The 12,031-nt window shown below is 35.3% G+C and overlaps 1 protein-coding gene across 1 annotated transcript in view; it reads left to right on the forward strand.

The window, feature by feature from the left end:
* The window catches only part of eys (EGF-like photoreceptor maintenance factor), a 186,218-nt gene that overhangs the window by 30,219 nt on the left and 143,968 nt on the right, over positions 1 to 12,031 (forward strand). Inside the window, exons 9-11 of the mRNA XM_087803281.1 lie at positions 5,583 to 5,746; positions 5,868 to 6,121; positions 6,628 to 6,732. Coding sequence (XP_087659407.1) covers positions 5,583 to 5,746; positions 5,868 to 6,121; positions 6,628 to 6,732 — 523 coding nt within the window. The remainder of the gene's footprint in view (positions 1 to 5,582; positions 5,747 to 5,867; positions 6,122 to 6,627; positions 6,733 to 12,031) is intronic.

The raw sequence follows: 12,031 nt of genomic DNA on the forward strand, positions 1-12,031 counted from the left end.
GAGGAGAGAAATCCTTCCAGGCACTTGCTCCCAAGCTTTGGAACAATCTTCCTCTCTCTCTGCGTTTGATGGATCTACTGACTCCTTCAAGAAACATCTAAAACATTCTTATTTTTGCAGGCTTTTCCCTGATTTTCTGGAACTTCTGTGTTTGTCTTATGTGTCTTGGCCTTTAAGAGTACATAGTTTTAACTGTGTATTGTTATTTTTAATGTAAAAGCGCTTTGTGACCCTGGTCTAGAAAGGTGCTTCACAAATAACCTTTACTTACCTACTTACTTACTTACTTACTCTGTGCTTTATAATCTATTGCTTAATATAATTTTTTTTTTTTTTTTTTTGTTTTAACTTAGGGCATCACCTGCTTCATTCGTCTTCACTATCCACAAGTCATTATTTTAACTTAAGTGAATAAAGTACACACCAAAACAGGATCACCATAAAATAAAGCACAAGGAATTAAAAATAAATATTACTATTATTATCATTAGTAGTAGAGGAAGAAGTGGCAGTAGTATTGTTCATATTATTAATATTATCACTATATTAAATACTATGTTTCTGTAACCCATCCAGTGTGTTGAGGTACAGCAAGATTACCTCATGTGTGTTTCTTTACACTTGCGAAGAAAGACCTGTGCAATGGATAATTGCAGTCAATGTATAATGGGTATGGATTGGATTCAGTCTTTTCCATGTTCTCTTTTCTTCATAATCCTTCCTAATTGGTGTGACTTTTGTCTAGTGTTTCTATTCTCGCTTGTTTATCTGTGTGACAGTCCACTGAAACTCAAGTTTCTCAGTGTTGTCTCTCAAAAAAAAAAACACAATTAACTGGAGATTTTATTTAAATTTAATTTCATATTTCATAATACCTTTCATGCATCTGTATATGCATTTAAATCATTACACTCTTGCTAGTCAAACTATAATTTTCCTTTTTTTTTCCTTCCATCTAGTTTATGTTTTGTCAGAATATTAAGATATATCCTTTACTTACATACTAGTTATTTAAGTGCAAGATTTTATGCACATTTTTGGAACCGAATATGTCTTTTTATGTCCATCATTGAAATGAATTGATTGTATTTATATGGTTTCTTTATGATATCATGTCTTTTCATCATTTTTTCAGACTTTATCTCAGTCTTCTGTTTTTACTTTACCATACGTTTCTTATATAGTTTGAAAAAATGGTGTTTACTGACCCTCACAACAGTTCTATATCATCTTCATTAATCACTCCATAATCATTTTCCTCTAGCTCAGACATGTATTAGGGAAGGGGCCACATGTTTGTTAAGTGGCCCTATGGAGTTATTGTATAAAATCTGAATAAACCTTCTTACGTTCTTAGTTTAGAACTTGTTCAGTTAATTTATTTGTCCTTTAAATTAATTAAGCAAATACTGATACCTTATTTTGGGGGAAAAAGGGATTTTATATCAGCTTCCTTTTGTTATGATGGCCCCTCACAACAATATCAGCCAATAAAATACTCTATATACAGTTGTCAGTTTCACTAGTGATGTGTTTATGAGGTCTTATGATTCATTAGTGTATTGAAAACACTGTATCATGATACTGTTTCTAAATCTTGAAATACCACTAGATGGCACTCCCTTCTTTATATCTGATAAAACAAAGAAACCTGGCATCATTTTGAAAATGAGTGTGCCATCTAGTGGCCTTTTAAAATGAAGACACTGTATCATGATATGGTGCATCGACTACACATTTGTATCAATAACCCAATACTAATCTCAATAACCTTGGCCATACATTTTTTATAAATTAGTAATTGTGCTTTATAACTAAGAAAATGTCATGTATTTCAAAACTCGTCTTATACTCTATATATACTGTTCTATAACGTGTTTGTTTTAATGTTGCTGCAGACAAATTTATATATTTGAGGATTTATTATTTGACGAATGCAGCCGTTTCTTGGAGTTGGAGGTCACTACACAATTACATTGATACTGTAAGAGGAAGATCATTTTGTGGTACAACATTGCACACATGATTGATCTTGTCTTCAACGGCGGAAATTCAACGGACTAATCCTTTCATGTCTAAGTGAGTAACAGTAGGGGGGAAATCATCCACTCTAAATGTGCAGTAATAGTTCTCAGTAGGACACCACTGTTGCTCCTCTTAAAACAGAAAATGAGTCATTTCATCTAAACTACAAAGATGAGAACAATCTAGAATATGATTTCATTGATGTCAAGAGGAAAGGAAGTAGAAACACTATTTGAACGTTCATGTATTGGATGAGGAAAGGGACTGAAAATTTAGTTTGAGTTGAGGCTTTTCAGATTACATGGTCTGAACATCCAGTAATTCAAGTTTGACTTCTTTGGTTTCTGGTCAATTTTAGAACTGATTTAAATGAATTATTTATGTCCTCAATCTAGACCCAAGCTACATGAAAAAATGAGTTTCCTTTAAATCATGCATTAGGGCTTCACATGTCGTTATAGACTGGAGTTTATACACATTCGTTCATTTTCTCATTTCTTATACCTTATGGTGGTTGCATGGGGGGCTGGAGACTATCCCAGTTTCTTTGGGCGTGAGGCGGGAGACACCCTGGACAGGATGCCAGTCTATCGCAGGGCACACAAAGACAGACAACCATTCACCCACACACTCATAACTGTGACCAATTTTCCAATCAACCTATGTATGTTTTTGGACTGTGGTAGGAAACCGGAGTAAACCAACAGAGCACAGGGAGAACAAACAAACTCCACACAGAACGGTCACAAGTTGGCTCAATCAATATATAGACATTAAATGTTTATATATTTGTCCAACGTAATTTTCCGTGAACCAACATACAATTTTCAGTAGCAATTTATAATAGTTCTGGTTTGTTTTTGTAGTTTTTACTTTGTAGTTTTTTTTTAATGACACAGTCAGGGGACTTGGGCGGATGTTTTTTCATTTTTCTTTGCTCAATATATTTTTCTATAATGATGATTGTGTGGTAGTCATGTGTACAAAGCGCACACATTGTACTGACGACTCAGTCAATACATGTGCTTATTATTATGTCTTCCTCTGAACTGCAGTTGTACGAAGCATACATGGCAAATAATAATTACGATGTCATGCGGAAATTGGTGGAATAGAACAGAATACAATGCCAACAGAACTATTAATGTGTTTTAATGAAAGCATACATATTCTACTTGCTACTTATGGGGAGTAAGAACATAGTCCTGCTGTCAATCAGAAGGAGTGTATACCCAGTGCGACTTCACAGAAATTAAAGTGCAGATTTGAGTGCACAGTTTTTTTTAATTAAAATGTGAATAACATGACAAGCAGTGGTTTGTTAAGACGGACTCCCAAACCTTTGTCCTGACTACAGGTACAATCCAAGATGGCTTAAACCTGATTGATATTTTAGATTGTTGTATTTGCAATGTTCCAAAGTCATGCAGGAGGACGCAGTTGTGCGTGCCAGCCGATTTTGCTTTTGGCAAGCGCCTGGAAAACACATTTACAGGATTGAAAGAGCCCTTCCCTCCTGACATGGATGAGTGCGACTGAAGATTTGCTGTGTGTATTTCTGAATGTGCGGGCTTCATTATAAATGGATGAATGGACTCCGTGCATTTACAAACAGACACCAAACCTGCTCTGAGGAGCGTCTTCAGCGACAGATGGAGATGATCAGTCGCTGTGGTGCGAGGCTGGAGATGGCTAGCGTACAGAAATGCAATGATGGCTACATTATACAACACCCACACCTTTCCTCTTTTTCACCACCATATCTCCATCGACAAGCGAGCAGGCTTGACTTTATTCTATGAGCAGATAAGTCCTGGGAGGTTTAGCACTCCGTTTGCCTTGATCCCGTGTAACATGGTTTTAATGCTACGAGGGATGCAGAGGAGATCCGGCGTGAATCAATATTCATGCCTTCCGTTTATTTCGGCAGAAGGACAAGCATGATTAGAAGATGGGTTTTTTTTCCCTCAAGAATCGTGATGCTTCTTTTATTTGGAATTTAAAATGTGTTGAATTGATTTGTAGTGTAAGAAAGTTGGATTAAAATCTATATTTCTTCACATTTTAAAAACCTGGAAAGGCAAACATTTACATTAAATACATGTTCACTCTCCAACATGTATCATATCAATGAAGATAAATTCTTATTGATGGTATTAATGGTCAAATTGAATTTCACTGGACAGTGCAGTAGTAGATTGATATTGTGACCCGATTACACAACTCAGAGTATTTATTGTTCCACAGAGCAAGCCTATAACTAAAGTTATGTAAGAAAAAAACAATCTGTTTTTCAAAAACTCATTTTCATTTATTTTTCAACTTTACATGAACATTTTCAGCTGTTTTTATTCATTTAATCAACACAGACTTTTCTACTTTTTATTTATCTTCATTTTCACAGAACCTGTAATTGAATTATAATTTAGTGTGTAAAACTTTGACAGGTATCAAATTGAGAGGCTGTGTGGATATAATAAACAAAACCAAGTGACTTTTGATTATTGGACATTGTTTCGGTCATAAAAATAACGAAACCAAAAAAACACAAAAAAGATTATGAAGTATCTGCACAACAGAAAAACCTAGCAACATTCCAAATGTCCAGTTATTCTTCACAATTATTACAGGTGGCAAAAATATGAAATTATTTTCCAGAACAAACGTTTCCCAAGTTACATATCAATTACCGTTGTTTGAGATTGTTTTGTTTTGATACCTCACTCTTGTTCATCACTTTTTCTCTGTCCTATTTATTGTATATCTTCTCTTGTTATCATTGGCGATTTTGTTCTGTGAATGAGCTTAAATTGACCTATAGTGACAAAACGTAAAATTAAAAATATATTTTCTTGCTACCTCAAGTGATGGGACAGTGTAACTGCATTTAAAAAGCTGCCTCGCTGAGTCGGTTTCTTGTTTTATCATCCTGGCAACTTCAAAAAATCTCTCAATACTTTGTCCATTAGAAATCACTGGCTGACCCATTGCTGTAATACAGTTTGGTCATCACACCCAAGTCAATTAAATTTTCTGTTTCACTTAATATAAAGAGCCAATATATAGCAGAGGTATCTCAACACAATATACCTGTACAGTTTAGCATTATTTATATTATTGTATTTTAGCATTAAGTAAACTAAAAGTAGAAAAAAAAAACAGGTACCAGCACATAACAATGAGCACTACCTTTTAACAGGCAGAAACCTCAAGCAGAACCAAACTCCGGACAGGTCTTCCATGCAAAGTTGTATAGTTTACAGCACCTTTGAAATAATAGCTGGAGTTATAATACATTAGTCATGTCTGAACTTTAAGTTGAATATAAAATAATAACATATTAGTAATGATAACAATAATGATGTTGCCTATTTTTGCTTTAAATATAAAAAGTAATTATTTCATCTTAGTCAATTAAGAAAGGATAATAATGGATTGTTGGTCTTCATTTTAAAAGGAAAAGAAGAACATGCAACACATGCAATAGTTTATTTTGACTGTATTTCATTTTTTGACGATTTTAAATCACAAAATGTGTGTTTATTCTCTGCCAACAGCCATGTGCAAATGGAGGACGCTGCGTGTTAAACAGCGCCAGCAGCTTCACCTGCATCTGCTCCCCTGGTTGGTCCGGTCAAAACTGCCGGACAAATGTCAACGACTGTGTTCAACACTGGTGTCAGAATGGAGCCACTTGTGTGGACGAGATCGACGGTTACAGGTGCGTGTCCACATATTGACGGCTGTCGGGAATGTCAGAGTGTATAGCGCTAACCTTCACACTCCAAAGGGACTCCTCAGACAATATGACGACTCACAGATTCTCTTTAATCTGCTGCTAGATGCCTGTGTCCCAGAGGATACACAGGCGACTACTGCGAGGAGGACATTGATTACTGTCTTGGGCAGCGCTGCTCGGAACATGGTGTTTGTTTGGATCAGCAGCATAACTTCACTTGTCGCTGCATGCCTGGGTATGAAGGTTCGCTCTGTCAACTGGAAACAAATGAGTGCAATAGCTCCCCCTGTGTTAACGGGGCTTCCTGCGAGGATTTAATCAGTGATTATCGATGTCACTGTCTGCAGGGTTTCGAGGGTAAGAGACAACTTGATACGTATTTTAGAAAAAAATCAGTGTCTTATTCTTTCTAACACCGGTTTACATATAATCTGAATAAACTGAATAAACATGCAATCTATGTCATCGTGGCTTTTAGCTCGACACATTCATATAATGCTCGATTCATAACAACACCCAGAGGCAAATGTTGGTTTAAATACAGGATCAAGGATTGATTGTTTTTTAAATTCATGCCCAGAGGAAACTGGAATCAGGATAACAACATTAATGCAAACATTTTCGCTGATGCTTACCAGACACATAATCTCCAGTTTAAATGTTAAACCCACAAAAAAACAGCAGTTTTTATTTATTTAAATAAAACTGTTTAACATTAGGATTCCCTGTTTCAGAGGAAACAAAGGGTTCTTAGGCATGGATCATACTTGACAGAGATGCATTCTTTACATTAATGATTTATGTTTTTTTTTGTCTTGACGGTCACATTAAATTTTTTGTCTTCCACTTCTATTGTCCTATAGGAAGGACTTGCGCAGAGCATGCTAATGAATGTTGGTCACAGCCATGTCAAAATGGTGGATCGTGCACGGATCAGATAAATGGGTACATTTGTCATTGTCCTCTTGGTAAGTGCCAACTCGTTATGTTTGCCTATTTACAAGAATATGATGTCATCCATTTTGTCATGGGCCATAAACAGCTTCACGTGAATTTCTGATATTTCCATATTTTAATTTCAGGATTCGTTTTAGGCCTACAATCACGACCTGGGCCAAGTTATGACTGAATGTCATATTTAATTATCTTTGCTCTTATGTGATCACAGTTTTCTTATCGTCGTAAGAGGAGCCAGTTGAGGTCGTTTGGACGCATACATTTTACCTTTTTTTTTTTAATCTAACATATATTTTTAGCCATTGATTTTCAAGCTTTCGTTCATTTAAAATCATCATAACGTTTTTGTCATAAGTGATTTAAAAAGTATTTGGGACATGAATACACTTAATCGTAATTGGATTACAAAAGAATCCTGCTTGTTGCTGCTAAGCGAACTAACAAAAGAACCACTTAATGTCATATTTGAATAGTTAAAAACTACCTAACGTCAGGAAGAGATTTTAGTATCCTTGATTTAGTCATTCGTCCTTCCTAATCTACTCAGTATTTTCAAAAGTTTTTTTGCTGTTTGTTCATCTGTGGCTCTGGATGGTGGTAAAACATTTTTATGAAATTTTAGTTTAACCTTGGCCGCTACATAAAAGATGACATACCTGTTACACAGTGTCTTTTATTAAATTACAATGGGAAAAAAAGCCATCATTGTAAAAATTATGTCATTACTTTTCTTCCGCCTTTTGCCCTAATTAGATTTGGCCAGAAACAGACCACTGATGTGTCAGTAAAGCTTCCATTACCCCTTTTTTCATTGACAGATTTATAGTTGTTTTTTTGTCATTTGATGTTTTCGGTTACTCAGTTTGCATCCTTTTCTTGTGGGGGTTTGTTCATGGCTGTTGAAAGTGAATGATTCTTTAAATTGATTAATCAGGCTCTTGTTAAGACACGTCATTGTCATTCATTTTTGTGTAACCAAAACGAGCACTTTTACTTCTTGTGCCTATTCTACTTTTGCATGACGACTAAGGGTTGGGCATATTTTCTTTTCCTTTTTAGTGTTAAAGATTTATTGCATATAACTCATAAAAAGGAAAAGATTACCTTGAAAATAATCCCAACCCTCAGTAAACATGAGTGAAGTTTGTATTTTCACTATCACTTTAAGAAACCTACAATGAGATGGTTTAACCCTTTAACATTGCATAATAGCACGGTCAAAATGAAAGATATAAACATGTATCTCTTGCAAAAATATGCCACAAGGTTAATGATGGATTTACTTCATATGTTATCTTTTAATATACATCACGTTAAACTCTAAATAAATACAGGATGAGGCAGCATCAATCAGTTCAAAACCCATTGTTTTTTTTGTTTTTTTTAAATATTACTGAATACTGAAGAATTTTCAAAGTTGTTTTAAAGTACATACATTACATACAAATACATTATAACAAAACAAAATCGTATCATTGCTTACGATTCTTGTTCCCAATTCAGAATAATCAAATCAATCTAGTGTGTTTGCAAGAAGACACTTTAATATTTTTGCTTATCTTGACTCTTGTTAAACGCATTTTTTTTTTTTTTAAGGTAAAAAAGTTCAACAAGATTCATTTAGGTCGAGATTGCTCATTTGACACAGATACATGGGAATAACAATTGGAAACTTGAGATTCTAGTTAAATTTTAATAAGTAGAGGTAAGACTAGTATTTTTCTAAATATCATTCAGATATTAATCCTTTAGCTTTTGGCTCCTCTCATGCCTTTTTCATTTAATAAAAATCCTGCGTTTGCTTCTACAACCTGTCAATTCTGGTTTGGATGGGTTTTTCTCACTATTCATTTTTGGTCAACCAGCTTTGCCTCTGGGAAAGGAATATATTTATGATACGTTAAAAATCTCCTGCTGTTTCTATTTATAGTTGTTTACCGAGCTGCGGTTCACATCCCACCTTCAAGAGAGGAGTTGACTCCGCCGCCAGACAGAAATAGTGTGTCCCACTTGGTGCTAGTGACACTGTAAATGTGACATTCCTTCATGCAACATTAACCTCCGAGTGAATCGCATGCACAATTGGTTATTAAACACTCCTGAAACACTCTGTTGGATGCAATAGTTGGCCGTTAAACAGCCGATACGTAATATGTGGAGGAAAAAGGTAGTTGGAAGGTCATCAGACGGAGAGATTGGACTTTTGATGGAGAGAACATGGATATCCATGGCTACTACAATGAAAGTTTTATAGATAAGAACATAATCTGACGTTACAGTTTCAAAGATTTACTAGCCTTGTGATGTTAGATATGGTTTCTCTGCCAAGTACATGCTGACTTCACCCAGCAGGGTTTCACACATAGACCAAAAAAAAGTACTCTCTGTGGATGTCCCATGAATGTACTTTTTAGGGAGATCAGATTCAAATCTTAAATATCTGGTTATGATCATTGTAAACCTTGTATTACTGTCGCCAAGTTGTTTAAGTGATGGATAATTGGACAAGGGCCATATAATCGCTGCTAGAATTAAATAAATGTAATAACTCTACGTGGTGCAGAAGGTGACCCAGTGCAACTTACTGTCCGTACACCTGTGCATGCGAGTTCCGTTATGCTACTTTAATTTTATATCCAGTTAAACTCATTGCAGTCAATCATATTTTATTAGTTTTATCTCAGGGTCAAGGCGACCGACCCGGAGCCCCAAAAACAAATGTGTTGTTGGTATCCCTTGCAGAAATACATAAGCAGTTGTGCTTCCGGGTCACGTTGACCCTGAGATAACAGGTTAAACTCCAAATATATTGAGAAGCTATTGAAATAAATAGATGAAATATTCCAAGTAGGATATTAAACATTTGGAAAACATCCTTCTAGCTATTATAGTACAAGTTTAAACAGTAAATGATATTCCGTTAGCTTAGAAACATATACGATGATAAATGAGAGGTAAATATATCCCAGAGCCCTCCCATCAATGTAAACTACATCGAACAAACTTGTACTGATTAACGCTCACATAACCTGACTGGGTTTTATTTCCAGCGATAGGTATTGACATTCTTATCCATCAGTAATGGTGGTTGTGTGTTTGGTGCGGCAGATAAATGTGATTTAGATCAGGCGTGTAGGCTTGGCTTCTGTCAATGATCCATTCAATTAACATAGTGCATCACAGGTAGATTGCAGGCTGAAGAATCAATAACGGCATTAATCTACAAGAGAAAGGGTGTCCTAAGCTAATAAAACATGCAACCTAATAAATATATTATGTGAGTCAAGGAGGTTTCTTTGTTTTTTTTCTGATCTATTTTGGTTTTCAGTCACCCTTAAACATCGCATAATGCAACATATGAGCAAGTACACCTTGTAAGATAATACCATGTATGATGATAGTTTTACTTGATTATCTTTTAATATATTCTACGTAACCCAAGTTTTTTCAAATCACTGGATGAGGCACCAATAATCCATTTTAAACATGTTGTTTAGAATTTAATGTTTAAACAATTTTATTTAAATTGTGAATACTGAAGACATTTGCTCTAGTGGTTTTGAAATGAATAAATTCTTCCTTTTTCACAGCAAAACAAAAAATCGATGCAATAACTTTCAATTCTTGTTTTGAGAAACACAGTTAAACACAGCTCAAAAATACATGAAAAAATCAAATAGTTCAGCAAGATCAAATGAAGAAGATAGAAGGGAAAACAAAAAATGAGTGGTAAGGTGAGATGCTAGTTAGATTCAGTAGTTAAAGAAGGACTAATATTGATAACTGTTATTCATTTATTTTGTGTCCTACGCAGTTTTGGTCGGTTGTTTTCAGATGATGATTATTCAGTTTTCTTTTGTCTAAAATTCTAGGGTTAATATTGGCTGATATTTAACTAGTTTTTTTTTATAGTTTTATTTTAACCTAATGAGACTTTATATACAATATTTATTTGACACAATTTGGTAGATGCATTAATAAATAAAAAACCTTGAATGATTAAAAATAGAAAATATGGAAGATGATTACGCCTTATGTATAATTTAGTTTGTAACCAAATAAAGATATTGTATTAATAAACCAATTTAATTGCACTGCTTTTGCAGTTGCTTGATTTTTTTCACAGTCGCCGTGAACTCACCTAGGGACTACTTTACACTCTATTTTGATGAATTAAATTGATCTAATTCACCTTGTTGTGTCGGTTAAACTGGAAGAGGAAAAACTGAGTGATCGCCTCCGATGCTTGCAGATGAAAACGCAACGAAAACCCTGACCCTGTTAGCAACTCGCCGTCAGAAAGTCAAATTTTACAAGACAAGGTTGCAGTTTATGTGCGGTAAGAGCACAAGCATGTTCAGTAATTCATGCAGTCGCTTCCTGAATGCAATTAGTGAACCCAAAATGAGAATATTTCCTGGCAAAGATTTCATACTCCATCCCGCGCCAGCTCTGCTATCCTTCTTATAATGAATGTCTATTACAGAAGTTCATGTAACCAAATCAATAACCATAACTTCATTACTGCCGTTGCACTTATGCTGGGCAGATGTCAGAGTGACGGATTGTGAGTGATTTCTTATGTAAATGAAAGCAACCTGCAGTGAGCCGCTCCCGCCCGATCACTCTTCAAGGGCAAACTACCTTCACACCGTCTTGTCTTGTGTTTCAGGTCAATGCACTTGGCTTTTATATTATCTAATGCTTGCCAACCTAATGTGTTGCAAAGCATGTTACTCATGCACTCCCTCGCCACTCCCAGGACCTCGTGCGGTCCAAGCGTTGACCGAAACACTCTTCGGTTTTTCACTTCCGCGTACCCTTGAACTCACCTTGGACAGTGAAATGGGTTCTGGAACACTCCTTTACTCATTTTTTGTAATAAATGATGACATTAACAAAATTCAATATGTAGTAAAATGTGTGATTATTATCATACTTGAATACAAGGTCAGCCTGTATAAATCAGTGATGAGGCTTCGTAATACAGCTGTGTTGGGAAGCCACTGTATCATGATACATTGTCTTCATTAGACTAGATGGCGCTTTCAGATAAAAAAAATATGCCAGGTTTCTTTGAATTATTGGTATGGAGCCTAAAATTATATAAAAGAGAGTGTCATCTAGTGGTTTGTAAAATGAATACACTGTATACACTGTACAGTGTCTTTACTACACAACTGTATCGTGATGCCTCATCAACCCATCACTAGTATGAATTATACTCGTTTTTTACCCAGGACATGGACAATGTCCACAAATGTGTAAAATCACACATGAAGTAAGAAACTATTTTTTTTATTGATTTTT

This window comes from Callionymus lyra, chromosome 11 (genome assembly GCF_982586985.1).
Source record: "Callionymus lyra chromosome 11, fCalLyr1.hap1.1, whole genome shotgun sequence".
Classification (NCBI taxonomy): Eukaryota; Metazoa; Chordata; class Actinopteri; order Syngnathiformes; family Callionymidae; genus Callionymus; species Callionymus lyra.